Below are 19,260 nucleotides of genomic sequence, written 5' to 3' on the forward strand. Positions count from 1 at the left end.
CATCTGATTGATTTATCACTTGACACCGTATATTGTCATTAGTTGGTAGACCATCTCAACAGATTGCACCATGTTTTGTCTTCAAATTTTACATTGAATAGGAAGTCTACTCTGTGTATAGTCAATGCTACCACTGAATTATCAAATTTGCACACATGTAAACATTGCACAAAATGTGTAACTCATTGCCACGTTATTCATTCCCGCTCAGCTAAATAGGCTGATTTCACTGGTGTTTCTATACATAACACTAACATCAGGCAAGCAAATAACATAACCTAAAAAACGTAACCTAAATGCCATTTTATATCCTATACTCTATGAGCAATGTTTGCTCGTATGTATGCTTGCAAAAAGATCTCGAAAATGGCTTCGACAATTTTTTTTAAATGTTGTAAATAATTTATATCTGGCCTTAAACGTGTTTACTGCAGATAAAACTGCCAACAAAAATCTAATTACGTAAAAAATTACTTTTAACATTGGCCTCATAGGTTGCCAAGAAACCATGTTGGTTGAGCAAAATAACAAGGAAAGGGTAAAAAAAAGACTTGTAACATGCGTTTATAACAAGTCATCCACAGTATACTGGCAAATTACGAAAAACAGTACAAAGGAAATAGCATCACTTATTACTATTAAGCAAAGATTAAACTAAATATTACTATATATAGGGATACAATGGAAATTAAATATACCGAGTCTTGACTCGGTCTCCAGGTACTACAACTTAAAAGTAATTCTGTGTGTTATAAAAAGTTACTTACGGTGATAGGAAAAATCTAGTGTGAATTACGAGCACAAACACTCCTTGACGCTCGAGATGTGTAGATGGCCGTGCGCGCCTTTAGCTGAGCTGAATGACGTACTTTGCACTTACAGATTGTTATTGTAAGTAGTCGAGTGCACTTAAAATAATATAGATTGTACACAATTTGACGGTTGGTCGTTCAATTGCAAGTGAGATCGTTTCTGAACCTAGATGTCAGAAACGAAGTGGGCTATCAATTACCTTTGCTATCTATCAAACGGATGACCATAGTTTTGACCGTTCTCTTACATAAACCGTCAAAGGTAACTATATCATACAAACTAAAAAAAACAATCAATTGCAACGTTGACGTCTCATTCAACTTATAGGTATAACAGTTGTAGACTTAAAACATACATTTTGAAAACTCGGAATTAAATCTTGTTAACAGTTTTAATAGTTTTTTGCCAGAACACTAGGCACTGGCCTGGAATTGTTTTCAAACTACTTCATGTTAGGTTTGCGGCATTATCACCTAAAACATTGATGATTTCACGGAATTTAAACCCAGGACCGAAGTCCCGCATTCTACCACATACCAGCTCACACCTCTGCCATTTTCATAGTGATATTGCTGTGTTATAATGATTCAGAGCCCTTGACCTATCAAGAAAAAATACACAGTATGGTCCGAGATAATGTGATGCAATAGCCCAAAAGAGATGCAACTATGGGTCGGGATTCCCTTATCCCCTCCCATATACTGTTATCACTCTTATCACTTCCGTGCCAGGATCCAGTCTCGCGGTGTCCTGCGATGCAATTATAGCCATGAAGGACGTTGTATGTTTGACCAGCTTATTTATAGTGATATCAGGTAAGAACATGGATCAAGTGAGCACAAAAGTGAATTTTAAAATATATTGGGGATGAGACGTTTGGTTGAAGCTATTATTTTTTTTAATAGAAATATTACTGTAGTGCCCATTTTGTTCCAGTGTTAGAGCCCACAGGCACTTTTTTAATTCTGTATGAAACAATAAGCTTGAGTCCTTTACAAGAAAAACAATTTTTACTTGCTATGAAAGCCAATTCACATTATAGCTTTATTCTACTAGGGTCGTTGTTTTATAGAAAGATTTGCAGTTTACATATTTAAAATTTCACATAGTTGTAAGATTTTAACTTATTTTAAAGTAATCGTTTGCTTACATATCAAACATATTATTCTGCCATTAATAGAATTCAGAAACAATTGCGCTTTTTGGCAGTTTGTTACTTAAGCTTAATCCATTGAATCACTGACACTAAATTTCAAAAGAGTCACTTATTGAAAATGGGCAGGATTGAGCCAATCTTTTCTTTTACCTCGGCCTTAATTAACGCTTTCAACCCTGAGTGAAAAGAGGGACTTATCCTGTATTAGTAAAGATAATAAATTAATCTGGTAACACTCACATAAAAGATGATTCTTGTATCCAAGCAGAATTTGCTGTTTATTTGAGTCAGTTTTAATTTCAAGTCATAGGGATTGGCAAAAAAATATATGTTACGAGTATAAGAAGGATATATTCTTTTAGTTAGTGTAGTTATTGTCAAGAAATCTTTGATTGGAAGAGAGGTCAAAAAATATTAAATCTGGTTTTAACTTTACAATACTAACATACAAATACAGAGTACAATTACGTCATCTAAGGCTTTCATAGACGTTTTGATTATGTATTTTTTTTTTGTTAAACTAAAATACACGGGGATTTAAAGGTAGGCTATATTTAGTATTTCGGAGAACCTATTTTACATGGAAAAGTAAAGATTAAAGAAGTTAGCCCAATGTTATTTTACTAGCAGTGGTGTAGATACTCTAACATTAATCAAAATCATACTCTTAGAATCACATTGACTGGTTTAGTAGTTGAGTGGTAAAAATGTTCGCCTAACAATCAAATGGTTGCCTGTTCGATCCTGAGAAAGATCAGTAGCTTTATGATGGTTCGAAACTGTTCGTGACCATCGGAATTAAATACACTAGGTGTTACCCACGGGCTTCACCCTCGGCTTCACCCCGTTTGACTTCATACGCATTAATAAAACTATTGATTGGTTAAGTTAAGCTGAAATAAACAAAACAGAATACAGTAATACAAACAAATAATCACACCTGAGTTTAATAAGGTAATAAATTGAAAGACTAACCAACAAATACGGCTGAGGTATTTTTAACATTATTTATGTAAAAAGTTCCCTTAAGAAAGGAATTACGACCTTAAAGGGCAATTTATGAAATAATGGATAGTTTTGCGCAAGGTTTCTCGGCATGACGAGCATTTTAAGTATATGGTTTATGGGGGGTGTGACTTGTAGTCAAAAGTATATGGGTACTTTGGGATTTATGTATGGATGATCAAGGTTAATAAAACAGCTGGTCGTAGTTAGAATCAAAGCTACCCGAATCATACTACTCTTACTTACTTTATTCTACACTCACTCTTCACACATATTTAAAAGACGTACCTAGACGCCCCTATCTCAATTGGTAACATAATTATTGCTAATTATTGTTTGTTGTTCTTTTCATAATTGCGTTGCCAACTTATGAAAAAGACTTACCAATAGTGAGTTCCTCCACTACTGTTGAAAATGTTTGTTGTGTTTAGTTTTATTTTGTTTTTAATTCTGTTTAAAATCATTTTACTAAGCGATTTTGATAAAAAGATTTTTTGTTTAAGTACGAGGAAAAGGCTTTTTATTTTAATATGTAACAAAGTTAAGGTTGACCACGTCCACGCGTATGTCGTTCTATTCTAAATTAACTAACTGTTCTTACTTTCTGAACAAGTTTCTTGCAACTGAACTAGTTATTACTTAACTAGTAATCCATCACATATTCACTTTTTAATAATTGTGTACTATTTTGTATTGTTTTGTTGGTGATTGAACCATCTAAGTACATCTATATCTAAGTGCCATTGAACCTCTTGAAAACATCGTTTCATTACCAAACAAATGTAAAAATGCGTTTTACTTAAATGTTTGCAATTTTACAGTTTTTCTCAAAACCACTCAAATTCCAGTTATGGGTATCTATATATTAATTTGAAACTGTTTTTCTTTGTCATAGCTATTTTGAGAGAACGGCTGGGTGTAGAAACTCGGTAGAGGTGTCTAAAGAAAGGTCTTGGTCTGTAGATGAGCCATCAAAAGAGAAACATGGTGAATTCCCTTGGGGCTCTGCCCCCGTGGCCTTTAAATTCCCATCCCATGTTATTCTTATGGAGGAAAAAGGGGTTTTTGTTACAGCTAATTTGAGAGAACGGCTGGACGTAGAAACTTGGTAGGGGTCTCTAAAGAAAGGTCTTGGTCTGTAGATGAGCCATCAAAAGAGGAACGAGGTAAATTCCCATGGGGCTCTGCCCCAGAAGCCTTTAAAGTTGCCTCTTCAGATTTGTTTACATTACGACCATATGCATAATTCTACACTACTTTTTAATGAAACAGCTGTTAATATTTAAATTGTGATTTATTGAATTTGTCAAAATGAAGTACAGTATTTGCAATGGGTTTTTTTGGTGTTTTTTTTCAGATTTTAAATTCGATTTTCTTCTGCATCGTGTCATGTTTTGCAATATTAATGTTCTTTTACCAAATCAGTGGAAAATCCTAATATCACAGTAAATCATAAAATTATTTCTTTTGGAGTTAACTTAACTAACTTAACTTCTATTGTATGGGTTGGTTTCTGCCTTTTTTTTCCACTTCTTGGAGATTGTACGTAGATTACATTCTTTGGCGTATTGCATCTGTAGACGAAACTTGGGTTGGTGAAATTATTACAATGGAAAAGAGCGAGGAATCCTGGACAATTTGATATAGGCTAAAAATAAAACTGAATTAACTTTGTGCTACATTTCTTGATCAATCATCGAAATAACCGATTTGCAAACAATGGAAACACAGAAAAAGTCATAGAACATAACCAAGTAGAAGAAATAGAAATAATGTTTTTTTACACTAAAAACAATAAAAAAATCAGCTTTTTGAAAAAAGATAAGATATTTACAAAAGATTTTGATTATATCTTACTGTTGTGTAGATCGTGAGTATTTCCATAATCTTTGAGTCGCCTGTTATGCTTCGCAATTGCTCGAATTCGAGCAACAGGTACACTAGTTGTTTTTATGAATATTATAGGCCAATCCCCTCATGACAGCTTTCAACATTTCAATGCACGTAGACTACCAGAAATTCACAAAAGCCCTCATTTAACTAAGGTTACAAACTATTCAGAGACTACTATATATGTTGTTCAAAGGTTTATTGCGGACATTTTCCATCACGAATGTAAAAAATAATACACAACGTTTCGGGATCTGGAATCTGATCCCGTCCTCAGGTGAAAAAAACTTAACTAACACATTACAACTAACAATACACAAACGCCAAACGTTGGAATACACTAAAGACCACTATACAGGGTGATTTGTACTCAGTGTGACAAAATTTTTTTGGTGTAAGTACAAAGTAAATGAAGTGTGATGATGCATATCAAATGTTCCAAGTCTCAAAATTAGTGTCCCAAAAAATTATTTTATATTTTTCAAAAATAACCATAATTTTAAACTTAATACAGCGATTTCTCAATTACCTGTATATGGATTTGAGTAGATAATGTCATTTTCGTGTTCTACATTAAATTTTGAACAAGAATAATAGAAAATGACGGAGGATCAGTTGTAAAAACTCCATTGTAAATAGATTCAAAGATAACAATTAATATGTTTGATAAAAATTTTAAAAACAATGGTCTATTCCTTTTTTCACACCCTGTATACAAGAAAGTGTCGGAATATATTAAAAACTGCGCCATTTTATAAGCTTTCCAACGATATGCTACACTGTTGAGGTTTATGTCTGCTTATGTACGCTTTAATGGTTTGAAGGCTACAAAACATGGTGTCTTTAGCATTTAAAACATAGAAAGTTGGCATGTATTAAGCAAAAGTTGTATTTTTGATTCAGCTTGAACAGTAAAAACAGTAAAAAGTTCCCTGTTTTCTGGTATTCAAACCACTAAAACAAACAAAAAAATATCTAAACCTCAATAGTGTAGCATATGGTTGGAAAGCTTATAAAATGGCGCAGTTTTTAATATATTCTGACACTTTCTTGTATACAGGGTGTGAAAAATACAATAGACCATTGTTTTTAAAATGTTTATCAAATATCTTAATTTTTATCTTTGAATCTATTTACAATGGAGTTTTTACAACTGATCCTCCTTCATTTTCCATTATTCTTGTTCAAAATTTAATGTAGAACACGAAAATGACATTATCTACTCAAATCCATATACAGGTAATTGAGAACTCGCTGTATTAAGTTTAAAAGCATGGTTATTTTTGAAAAACATAAAATAATTATTTGGGACGTTAATTTTGAGACTTGGGACATTTGATATGCATCATCACACTTCATTTACTTTGTACTTACATCAAAAAAATTTTGTCACACTGAGTACAAATCACCCTGTATAGCTATACCTCTCTAATGAGCTATTTCTGGATACATGTTTATAAAACATCTATATGTTTAATCCATTACATGCATTACTTGTTTCAAATAAGGCTTTTTACTGACTTAAAACCACATTTGAACACATATATGCAAAACGTACGATTTTATGAGAGAATTTATTTGATGGCTACAACTTAACGAAGAATTTACATGTCCAAGAAGATACAATATTCCGCTTTTTACATGGAAAATCAAGAACAAGTTACTGCCTATCCTTTTTGACCACCCTTTATCAAATAACCCTTTAAAATAACTTAAATATTCAAGATTTTGTACCAAGTTAATTTTTTTTACAGTTCCAATTTCCACCGGTTCGGTGTTGGATAACCTACATTACGTCGGCTGCTTTGACATTGGCTTCTCTCTCAACCAACGCTATGGACATCAGCTGACTCCTGCGACATTGGGTAAATGTGTCGAGTACTGCCAGGTTCTAAAGACACGGTTTGCAGGAGTGGAACTCAGGTAAAAACACATATTATTTACAAATTTATTCATTCAAACATTGCATTTTGGTCACCGAAGCAAACGTCCCATCTGTGGACCAGATATTTTATAACTTTTTCTAGGAGTACTTGAATAAGCCACAGATCACACTGTCTAAAATTACAATTTGGACTCAGTTTGTTACAAGCCACTATGATAATCGTTGTTACTTAAAATATGCTATAAGAAGTAGTTTAAGTTCAGGTTTGTTGGCGTATTTTAAATCAGTAATCTATACCAGCGCATTTTGACCAATGCTCATAAATTATCTTCATTTTAAATATACAGCTGGCTACATCCATAACATGGAAATTTCGTATAAATCACAATATTTTAGAAACTAATCAAATTCAAACAAATTACTGGAAGAGTAAACAGTTCAAATAGTGTGAGAAGCGGAATTGAAAAGATTTTTATGAGCCTTTTCAAGAAGTTAGCTATAACTATTTCAGTACGCTGCGGTGGTCACGTTAGATTAAAGTTACGTTAGGTAGATTTAAGATAATGACAAACAAGGGAACCTTAAACAAAAGTAGAAGTCTTGTGTATTTATTTAATAACTAAACTTAAAAAACGTCAATATGCATTCGTGTCCATGTTTTCAAATGTTCAGAAAAATGTAAATACAAATGTTACCACGTTGTCACTAACATACACTTAACCCAGGAGAGCAAGCTGGTCTAGTGGTAGAGCTCGGGGATTCGGAGCCTGAGGTCCGGGGTCCAAATCCCGCCAATCACCAATGGATTTTAACAACGTGATAGGACTAGCCTGAAGTAAAATAGTTCCTCTAGAATCTAGAGTACTAGTATGTGAAGGAGATGGACTTACCTAACTCAACCTTAACTACCTCCTCACCGCACCTTGAAAGAGTGGCTACACCTTGAAAATACCTATTGTTAGTACAACAATATTCTATCGTTATATAATTTTGGGAATATATTTATAACAAGGTTACCATTGTTGAAATAGTGTCTCAATTGTTATCTTTGTTACCAATGAACGCACATGGTACCTGACCCCTGTTACCTGGGCCTACGGACCTGTTATATTTTAGAAACCAATAGATTCAAACAAATTACTGGAGGAGTTAACAGTTCAAAAAGCTTTGATAAGCGGAAGAATTTTGAAGATATTTTTTTGCAAGAAGATAGCCGCCACCTTTTTCATTGTTCTGTGGAGGTTACGTTAGATTAGGTTAGCTAGGTTAAAGTGGTAATTTAAAACCAGATAACATAAACAAATTTTAATCATGAGTAATTTATTAACGATGAAAATGTATAAAAACGTCAATATGCATTTGGGTCCTTTTCAAACGTTTAGAAATAAATATTGTAAATATTGCAAATGTTACCATATCGTCACAATCATAGATTAAACTAAACTAGCCTAACCCAACCCAACATAAACAACCTAAAAACGTTTCATCGCACTTTGAAAGAGTTGCTACTTTTTGAAAATATCTATTGTTACTACAACAGTATTCTTTTGTTATACAAATGTGGGAATATGTTTAAAATATGGTTACCGTTGTTGAAATAGTGTCAAAATTGTTATTTTTGTTACCAGTGAACGCACGTGTTACTGCGGACCTGACATTGGCGAAGGTTCTCCCAGGAGAAATGACTCGCTTTGTAACGTGGAATGCCCTGACGACACACTCCGAACATGTGGAGGCGATTGGTTACTATCCCTGTATGATATTGGGAGAGCTAGCCCTACTGGTAAGTGTATTTGGCCTTTGACTATTGGTTAAACTGTTGTTGTATTAATAGTCAAAGCTATAATTTTAACCCCATGTTTAAGCTGCCACCAGTGTTTTAATCGAAATCACCGTACTTTATGTGATCCACCAACAGATTGCGCCTACATAAATTACTGATTCCAGTCAAATGCCAACTTTTTAACCAAGTCAAACTAATGGCTGACACCCGATGGCCGAGGAAATTTACAAGGGTCTAAATCTCTCGACCGCCATTTAGTGCTCGTTTGCCCCGAAAGTCAAAATCTACTTCCCCCGCGCCCCAAAAATCTTCAAATCAAAACAATTAGGCCAGGAATTTTCTCGCTTAAGTTTAACTTGGTAATCTCAATAATGGCAGTTGAGTAACACACCAAAATAGTGTGTTGAATGATCGTGCGTCTCGACAGTTATTATTATGTATGGTAACAAATTTAGATTTTTTTTTTAATGTATCACTTAAAATGAATAAAGCTTAATTTTTTACTTGTAATACTTTAATACTTTTCAATGAAATCACGACCATACAAAGTAGTCTAATTATGTTAAGCCAAGTACGAATGGAGAGGCGTGAAGGATAGGATACGTGGCGCGATCTTGTAGTCTTGTTAGTGACTAAGGCCGACATATTCCTTAGACACACCTGTTAATTAATAGTCCATGCAGCTAATGACAACTTAAGGGACCTATAGTTTATAGCGGAATTAGAACCCCATTTTTGCCTTGGTATCAACGAATTGGTCTAATTATCAGGATAGTACTGCGGATAGTCGTAGTACTCACAAGTGCGGACGTTTATCCACACCAGTGAGTATCACATCCACAGTGCATGCCTATAAATATCCACAATTCGTGACTTCCTAGTAGCTGGATTACAGGAAGACGCCACCGTCCCAGTTTTACAATTGTTAATCCTAACAATTGCTTAATGTTAACTTTTAACCATTGTTAATAACAATTTTAACTATTGTTATCTTTATTTGATTGTTATATTTATAATATTTTAATAACTACTGTATTAAATGTTTAATAGTAAATGGTAGTAATACAAAATTAAACTATGCAAGTTAAATTTGTAACTTATTAATGCTAGTTACTATAAAAGGAAAAAAAGGAAACTCGCGTTTAACAAATAAATCTGACCATCGGTGCAATCGGGCGACCCAAAAAAGGGCAGAAAGGGCTGTCGGCGCAATCGTGTAGTGTAGAGTGGGACTAATCCCTGACCATCGGGGCAATCGGGCTACCACCCCCACCCCCCAATAGGCCAACGAAAGCTTGTGAATGAATGACTTTGTGACTGTAGGTTCACTTCTTGAAGAGTTTCAACTCCTTCTGGTGTTTTGGCTCTTGGAACAGTAACATCTGCCCCTGTAGCTCATTATAGCGTAGTATCTGTATGCCACTTGAGCTATCTCAGTACCAAATAACAAGGTGGGAAATTTTAGACACTAGCACACTCTATGACTACACGCTCTAAGAACTATGATCTTTTTGAACAAAACCGACAGCTAATCCTTATAGATTGAGTGTATTCTTCAGTGTCCCAATGTCAATGATTTTGCTATTGTGTACGTGATCGTAGGTCTCCCACTCCCTTATTAAAAACATTAAAATTCATAATAGACACAGTCTTGTTAAATGTTTACACAAGGTAGAGGTAATACTGTAATTTTAACATGGGGGACAGTTTGCATGCTTTATTTTTTTACCGTAGAACGAAGTAAATTTCTTCACATTACATTTTGTTTTATAAGCCTACCTTAACTGTTACTTGTTTTTCTTATTCTATACATCCTACACTCATCTTTCACTCATATTTGGGTTAAAATACGCACATAGTGGCGTTCCCATCTTAAATAAATGGATATAATTGATATTGTGACCAAGTCAGCTAGCAGTTTTTAAAAGCTGCTGTAAAGAAGAAATTGGATTAAAATAGTTCAACAAATGAACACTTTTAAATATTATATTTCACATGTAAATTCGTTAGCAAGTATTACCTATATGTCTAAATGTTCCTGAGTCTGTGATAAAGGATATCTAGTATACTTAATTTCATTAGGCTTAAAAACCGATGATAATTATATTTATTATACAGGTAACTACATAAATACTGTTACAGATGGTGCTGACAAAATAGATTTTTTGATGGGGCTCAGCGATGGGATAAGATTATACCATTATAACCTTATGAACAATTATGACGTTCTTAAGCAAACAAGTGAATGGGTCTATTCTGTGGATTACCACCTGTCAAAAAATGTATTGTTTTTTCATACAAAACAACAGCTGTTTAGGTGAGGAATGTGGTTTCTGTATATTATTGCTAATGATATGTAGTACTATAAGCTTTCACCATTGATAGAACTAGACATTCCAGATACATAGAATACCAAAGAGAACTAGTGGCTTGTTGTGGCTGGGTTCCTAAAAAGCTTAAATGTAAAACAATTTATCGTAATATATAAACAAATTCAGAATCACAATATTTGTGTCAGTATGGATATCCCTGTACACCATATCTTTTATGAGAAAAAAACCGTCTCTTTCTTTGCTTTTGTTGATGTTATTTTCAATAAATAAATTGAATCATTCCAGAGGTTTAACTCTGCTAAAGGCAGCAAACGTATTATTGCATGAGAGAAAATACTGGTTTACTAAGGTAGCTATGGTGGTTAATGATCATTCTAAAGGTGCAATTGACTTTACACATTCTATCAAAATAGGCCTATTTAAACGTTTAGCGGGTTCATAGCTTACACTGAGGTACATATTCATAATTGTTTTACTGTTATATATGGATGCTTAACTATCTATACTTGGCATGCTAAGCTATATTATTTGGACCTTTTTTGCTTGCAACAACAGACAGTACCTGGCTAAAATCACCTCTAAACAATATTAATTTTTGCCCAGTGGAACTTGTCAAAGACATTTCTCTTGATTAAATAAAAAAAATGAAAAATATATTGCCTTTAGGAAACCATTTAGTTTTTTCTACCCAGTTATTTTCTAAGAGTAGGAATTGAGATCATTTCACTTCATACAGAATATTGATATTTACAATAAGCGTCAAATTAAATGTTAAGAAAAAGAAAATAAAAAAAAAACTTTTAGAATGAATCTTATACATATGTTTTGAAATAAAGACAATGAAGAAGTTTTTTTATTTAATCTTGAATCGTTGATTATTGATTTAGCCAATGTGATTTTTTATGTTGAACATTCCTTCGACATAACAATATCCTTTAATACTGTTAAAATAATAATATCCTAGTTAATGTAAAATAATTAATTGTATGAACTTAGTGATCATTTTTATATTAAAATAAACCCAAAGCTGGAGTGTTTTAATCGAGACAGTTATACAAATTATATATGCATTTTTATCACATTTTCTTTCTACTTTTTTTGTCACTTATTCAGCCATTCTACAACATTATTTTTCAGCCATTATAAGAATCGGCTATAATTGGCTTCCAATGCTATTCTTATCGAGTCCATTTTACGTTTATATAATTTAGTGTTAAATATTTAGGAATTTTATTATTTTCCTGGCCGTCACAGGATAGAGACCTATAATTTGAGCCCTCTCCCGTCGATCTGCGACTTCCCAGTCACAAAAGATTTTGACGTGAAGAGTCGCCCTACGTAATTAAATATATAGGTCTTGTTACCAGTGTAAACCTGAGTTTAAGTAATAAGTTAGTGATTGTTCTAAAAACAAACTTAACTATATAACCAATTTAGATAGCGATGCAACTGGGCGTATTACACCCCAAGTGTGATGGATGAGTGTATTTTGGAATGAGTAGCTACGTTGTAATCATGGACAGCAGAGCCTGGTATAGAGCTATTACAAGTTATCAGACTTTTTCCAAGATCAAACTTCTGAATACCACGTGAGCACTGTATCCTTTCAGCTAACAGATAGACTAAACGAAACAAGATAACACATATGTTAACGCAAACTTGTATGCTTATTCTGACACAAGGAATGACCACGCAAATTATGCCCCTATCTTTTTTGAACACCCTGGATACACATTGTTTCTCTGTTTGTAGGACCAGTATGCAGCAACAAAATAAAGCTCCTGTCTTGGTGAAGAACCTAACCAACTGTGAGGGATTTGCTGTCGACTGGGTCAACGATCGTGTCTTCTGGACGTTCTGCAAGTCAAACGGGTCAGCCATTGTATCTGCAGGCCTCGAGGGCGAAGATGAGAAGATAATCCTACCACCCTCCAAACTTGGAGAGAAAGTCGTTAAAAGGATGGAAGTAGATCCTTATAAGGGGTGAGGAATGTAATATTACTTATCATCAATTGGGTTTGATCGTATTATAATTTAAAAGTTTACTCACACCACATTCATGTACAGAGAATAAGGATACAAAGGAAACTTTTTATGAGACGTGCGCTTTCAGCTTGGTATGTTGTGCCGGAAATATAATAGTGACGAGCAAGGAGGATCCAGAGTGGCGAGCACTGTTTGGAAATTACCATAGCACACAGCACAAGGTCACACCGTGAGCGTTGTAATACATTATGGCGAGGGGGCGGTGTTGGACTTTGGTCTATACACCAGTGAATAGTGTTATTGTCTACTCTGCACCTTATTTTCTGTGCATTATTCCCTTCTCATTTTCCGTAGTGCATTGGTCACTTGACCGTTTCAATAATAATGCGTCTTACTATTCATTTAACTGCCTGTCTCATTCAAAAAAGCGTATCCTAAAATAACGTGACCACCTTTAAGCATTGAGAAACAAGGCAAATTACTTTCAACATTATAAAGTTTCCAATACATCCTTTAGTTATTGAAAATGGTAAATATAACGTATTTCAACTCTTCATGTTGGTGTTGATAGCACCGGAGTCTATTAAAAAAATTACCGACTGTACTAAAGTTGGTTGGATTGGTCGGGAAAGCATTTTATGCTTCTTAAGATTAATTCAACTTTTTTAACTATTATAAACTCTCGACTCCTTACTAAGGCTTCAGGAATTCCAAAGCTCTACAGTCCCTGATTCCAATTTTAATTGGTTTCTACTACAATTTAACTTCAGTTGATCAGCCTTAATCTCTCCATTTATTTACACGTATTCAACAAGTATACTCTATACAAGTATTCGGATCAATACCTACTTCCTGAGCCAACCTTATTCTCAGCCTGCCTCATACGTTGGGCCCTTCAATGTTCTCCGAAAACAATTCTTTTGGCTTGAGGACGAACCAACTTACCCTTCTTGCTTTGGTGAAGTGTAAGATATTTTTCCCTTGCAAAATTTCCTTCCACATTCTTCAGACCCTGAATGCTCCATAAATTCTTCTGACGATGATTCAAATACACTCAATGTATTTGCTAACTTAGAAAGGACCAGGTATATTACTTATTTATAACTTACCTGTCAACTTCCACTTTCAGGATTGTGGTCTGGTTGGCCAATGGTGTGATACAATCATGTGACCTCCTTGGAGGGAGCTTCAACTCCAACCTGACCGCACCGGAGATGACAGTGCGAGGGTTCGCGTTGGATCGGAGGATGCGGAGAATCTACTATGTTGGTGCGGTAAACCAAAGCGCCTTGTACAGCATGGACTACGACGGTGAAGACAAAGTACTTATTACTTCTATTGCACAATTCCGGAGCGTCTACGGTTTATCAGTCCTTGGAGAACGGGTAAGTTATACCTTTTTAATATTTGTGAGAGAATCGTCCAAACCCTAGTTATTACAATTTTACGTCTGAAATGGAGGTGTAGTGGTAGAATGCTGGCTTTAATGCTCAAAGTCCTGGGTTAAAATAATATTACAAAATTGGTGTTTACTATATGATAATGCCGCAAACCTCTAGGCCTGGGCTGAATTAAGGTTTAAAGTTGTTCCGAGCTGCAGCCTAGCAATATGTATAATGCCATGTTAGGAAACGAAAACCTACTTAACTTCAACCCGTTGTTTGAAAACATCATCTAAGAACCTGAGATATGGAAACTACACCAGCTTAATATTATTTTCAGGATACAACCATGACAAACTTTTTGCTGGAGGCCATAGTTTAGTCAATTATGAAAAACAAAAAAAATGGACCTTTAGATAACCCTATCCAACTTTATTCCACATCCAACTGTCAAAACGTTTAGTTTGTTGTTTTAGGAGCCTTCCTCTACAACTATACCAAACTTGGCTTATACATTAATTTTCTCCTCTATTTGGTATTTTTGTAATCGTTTCCTGGAATAATATGTGAAGGTGGACTTTTTAATATTGTCGCCTTCCTAGTGTATTATTAACGTGTTGTATACTCGAGTTAACCCTCCTAAGTATTCATGTCAGCAGATGCAAGTTTGGCGACATCAGATATTCCAGTGATACTTCTCTAAGTATCTTTCTTTACTTAATAGATTGTATTTTTACTGCTGCTACACTTTAGTGTTGTTGCCATCTAACGCAATTTAAATCGGTTTAATATAATCAGTTGGAAAACCTTAAACACCATAGTGTCTGAATATATGATTCTCAGAATATTATTGTGGAATATCATGTTGAAAACGTTTGTAGACAAAACTTTTGTGTCAATAAATCTTGTTTTATGTCAAATATCCATCATCATATTTAATCGTCAATGTGTACCCACACATTTGGTTGATATATTATATCACACTTATATCCCTGGTGGATAACCTCTATCCAGTGACAAAAGATTTTCACAAATTACACTCTGCAGGTATTTCATCACTACCTGGTGGTCCTAAGCAATGTATCTTAAATTTCTAATATTAAATCAAACTTTTAAACAGGATTGCCATAAACACTGTAAATATTTATGTTAAGAAGGTTTCAGTTAATAAGAGTGTGAAAATAGTCTCAATGAACTAACAATGTTTAATTCACAGGACCTAAAACCATTAGGGAATTACAAATTTATTACATAATTACCTATTCACTATATAGAAAGGAAAATATCAATGTACCTATTAATGATGATCCGATGTCTGCAGATTTTCTGGGTCAACTATGCCAATGTAAGAGATATTCTATATGAAGCCCCTCTGAACTTAACCCGAGCAGAAGATGTCAACATGCTTCACATCGTTGAGAGGGTAAGTCTAGCAGCCAAGCAATCAATTTAGAAGATTGTTTTACCGAACATCTGTGCAGCTATCGAGGGGAGAAAAATGAATATTATGGTTGTGTGGTGGTATTAACATTTAGTCAAGGGTTAAATTTTGAGACCCTGTACATTAAATTGTCTTAGCAAATTAAGACGCGTTTTGGTAAGAGACTCTATAATTAATTTACAAAAGTGTAAAAACTTTCCAATATTTTATTCCATATGTTTAAACATTTTATATTAAGTACATCTTGTAACCCATTTAGGAGCTATTGCAGGGGCGTGAAACACAAACTGTATTAATATACATAACATGAATTACGAAAATGTATTTTATTAACCTAATACATTTTTACATCCAATTACAGTAATTTTAGTAATTTATTAATTTTTTCTCTCTCTTTTTCAGACTTTTCCGTGGTATAAAAATATTCGTTAATTTATGTAGAAGATTGATCTATAATCTGTATGATGGAACCTGTCTTCTTACCCTTTCACTACACACGGCTGCCTCGAGTCTCAAACCATTTTCCAGTGCCCAGGTACACGGAGGGCCAAAAGAAAGGTTCCATCATATGGAGTATAGCTTTTAAAAGTAAAATCTGAGCTTTACATGATGTTAATGTTAATAAGTTAAGTAGGCCTAGCAATGACATATCCGTAAGGAGATATTTTCAAAATACAATTTTATTTGCTTTATAAAGACGAGAAAATAAAATATGCTTTCTAGAAAACAGTGTTTAAGCTAACCGACCAGAAAGCGACATAGATTATAAAAGAAAATCGGTTACAATGAAGTAACGAACTTGATTGACACGTTGACACGTATTTTTTGGCCTTCAGTGTTCATACATGTTCTTGGAGACCACAGGTAACGAATAAACATGATTCTGACATTTATTTTTTTATCCTGGATCGAGTGGAAAAATTCCATATTGTGCATCCACTTACTACATAGGAACATCAACAACAGCATCAACTTACTTCATGACTATCATGATCATTGGATTCCCATGTAATGTGTGGTTGCTATGGTGATTTCATAAATAATTCAGGGACCAGGACAGGATTCATAATACATACTATAGCTTATTAGCTTCCTTTTTTGAAAATACTTAAACATATGTTAGTCCCGCAGGGAGTCTGGCACATGAGGGTGGTGCATCCCCTACTTCAGTCTCGGCCGAAGATCCACCCTTGCGAGGACAAGAACTGTTCTTACGATTGTGCCATTAGAAGCAACCGCAAGAGGCTTTGGGCGTACTGCAAATGTCCACCAGGACAAGAACTTAACTCTGATAATGTTTCTTGTCACGGTAGGTGCTTACAAGCTTATGGGATTTTTTTGTATTTCATCCATACCATAGACATTTTTTACCTTTTTTGGAACTTGGAGATGAAATCATCGTCTTGTCAATATCTAATGTTCACTTGTTCTTTCTCCAGATGTCATAATTAATTTATAGCCTAATTAGTATATAAGGGCGGATTGGTTCTCGCTTTGAATAAAAACTACATGTAGATTTTGAGGTATAAACCCATTAGCAATCCACCAAGAGAAGTTAATTGGTTGTCCAGACCATCTCATGATTTTAAAAGTCAAGGTCATATGTCATTGCTTGTCATTAGTCACAGTTATGCTTCCCTTCTCCTAAGGTCATGTATAACCATTTACACTTTTATGTGTTCAATGGTAAATATAGAAACACTAACATATTGTGCGACTGGTTTATGTCACAAACGCTAATGTCAATATGACAATATCCATGTTTTTCTATTTTGAATAACTCGTTTAGCTATTAAAATAGCAGCGTAAACAACCTTTGATATTCACAAGTCATTTGACTTTTCCACTAATACGTTTGAATGTCGGAGAATCATGGTTTTTGGACAGCGACCAAAAATCGTCAAAATCGTTGATAGCTTTAGGCAAAGATGTTGGTGGATTTTGATAAAATGCCCTGTCTAATGAAAAAGCTGATCTTACTCAATAACAAAGTTACACAAGTCATCTCACTTCATTCTACACACATCCTTCACTCATATAAAATACGCGGCATCCCATTCTACTTGTTAATAATGATAATGCTATTCCGTGCCATCTTTAACACATCTTCACTTTCACTCAGCTGACTTATCAAGTCTTGGTATCTCTTGATAATTTATAATAAACTGTGTGAAAGTCAAGTTACCCTGAAGATAACGTATTTTTCGCTGGATGAGCCTAACCACAAAGATTAGACTTTTCAATATTGTTACATGCTATACGTTTTGTGGATTGTTATTGCTACGCTAAATAATTTAGTGTAATTTAATTATTATTGTTGTGTATGTTGATGGTTCGAAACTGGACCCAGCTGTTCCTGATCATTGGCCTTTAAATAAATGATCCTGACTAATGAAACAGCTGATCTTAGTCAGTAACAAAGCTACACAGGTCATCACACCCCATTCTACACTCATCCTTCACTCATATTTGGGTTAAAATATGCACCTAGGTGGCATCCCCATCTCAATGATTGATAAATTGATAATATGTTTTAGTGCTGGAAAAGGCGCGCCTTACCAGTTCTGGAGTTGCTGCTTCGCTGGTCATTGCCGTCCTGCTGATCATAGGAGTCCTAGCATCAGCACTAGGGATGGTATACCTGCTGGATAAGTACTGGGGACTCCTGGAGAGTAAACTAAGGGACGTCCCTTACTCCAGGAACTACGGGAAGGAACAACAGGAAGGGACTGGAACATCAGAATACCACACGGGGGAGGACAACGTAAACCTCATATAACAGGAATATAATAATGTGAAAACTAAAAAAAAGACTATGTAAGATAAAGTATTTGATGTGCAATATCTAGGTTATGTTATCAACGGTGACAATATGTAAGAAGAGGTAAAAAAAATTCAAGTGTGAATAGGAAAACATTTCGTTGTATTGAAAGTAATATCTTTTAGATCGATTTGTATAATATACGTGATAAGAAAGAAATCATTCTCAATTGTTGAAGTGTGCGATCGAATAAATTCTATGACAGAGGGTTTGAAGTTTTATTCCATCATAACCTTTTGGTTCGGTAACAAGATCTATTGTAGGTTTAAATTCAATGAAGGTTATGTAGGAGAGGAGGCTTGGCTAGTGGTAGAGCACCTCGGGACATCGGTCCCTGAGGTCCCGGGGTCTAATCCCACCAATCATCTGTGGATTTTATGTAATTGATGAAGATGAGAACCCCTCTAGCTTGAAGTAATAAACATTGATTGAACTAAAAAAATAATTTAACTTTTTAAAGACAAAATAATACGAAAATAGCTAATTTTTACAGTGCTAATAAATAATGTAAGATGCATTTTATATAGTAATTCGAAATAAAATTAAGTGTATGTACACATAGATGCATATAATGAATGATATATTATGAAGTATTATTTTCTCATAACAATAAATAGAAATAGATACAAAATAAATAATAAACATTTCTCATAAATAAAATAAAATAAACCGTAATGACTTCAACTGTTGCAATATAAACAACAGTTGAAGTCAATACGGTGTAGAAAAGGTGTGAAGTCAATATGAAGTCAATATGAAGTCAAT

General features: G+C 34.4%; 1 protein-coding gene across 1 annotated transcript; it reads left to right on the forward strand.

Moving 5' to 3' along the window:
* Positions 1-1,546: 1,546 nt before the first annotated feature.
* Positions 1,547-18,696, forward strand: LOC128990178 (low-density lipoprotein receptor-related protein 4-like). The gene is made up of 9 exons (XM_054412461.1): positions 1,547-1,628; positions 6,619-6,787; positions 8,378-8,532; positions 10,675-10,849; positions 12,618-12,848; positions 13,981-14,236; positions 15,555-15,656; positions 16,806-16,983; positions 18,212-18,696. Exons 1-9 carry the CDS (start codon positions 1,583-1,585, stop codon positions 18,451-18,453), a joined length of 1,554 nt encoding a protein of 517 aa, XP_054268436.1. The 5' UTR covers positions 1,547-1,582; the 3' UTR covers positions 18,454-18,696.
* The last annotated feature ends 564 nt before the right edge of the window (positions 18,697-19,260 follow it).

This window comes from Macrosteles quadrilineatus, unplaced genomic scaffold, assembly GCF_028750875.1.
Source record: "Macrosteles quadrilineatus isolate MER2022 unplaced genomic scaffold, UCM_ALF_1.0 Scaffold_3__2_contigs__length_128488019, whole genome shotgun sequence".
NCBI lineage: Eukaryota > Metazoa > Arthropoda > Insecta > Hemiptera > Cicadellidae > Macrosteles > Macrosteles quadrilineatus.

Excerpts from the sequence above, each read along its gene's own strand:
- LOC128990178 (XM_054412461.1), top strand. The coding sequence starts at position 1,583 with ATGAAGGACGTTGTATGTTTGACCAGCTTATTTATAGTGATATCAG. Across the intron at positions 10,850-12,617 it reads ACAAAACAACAGCTGTTTAG|GACCAGTATGCAGCAACAAA; the intron begins GTGAGGAATGTG and ends CTCTGTTTGTAG. Across the intron at positions 15,657-16,805 it reads TGCTTCACATCGTTGAGAGG|GGAGTCTGGCACATGAGGGT; the intron begins GTAAGTCTAGCA and ends TTAGTCCCGCAG.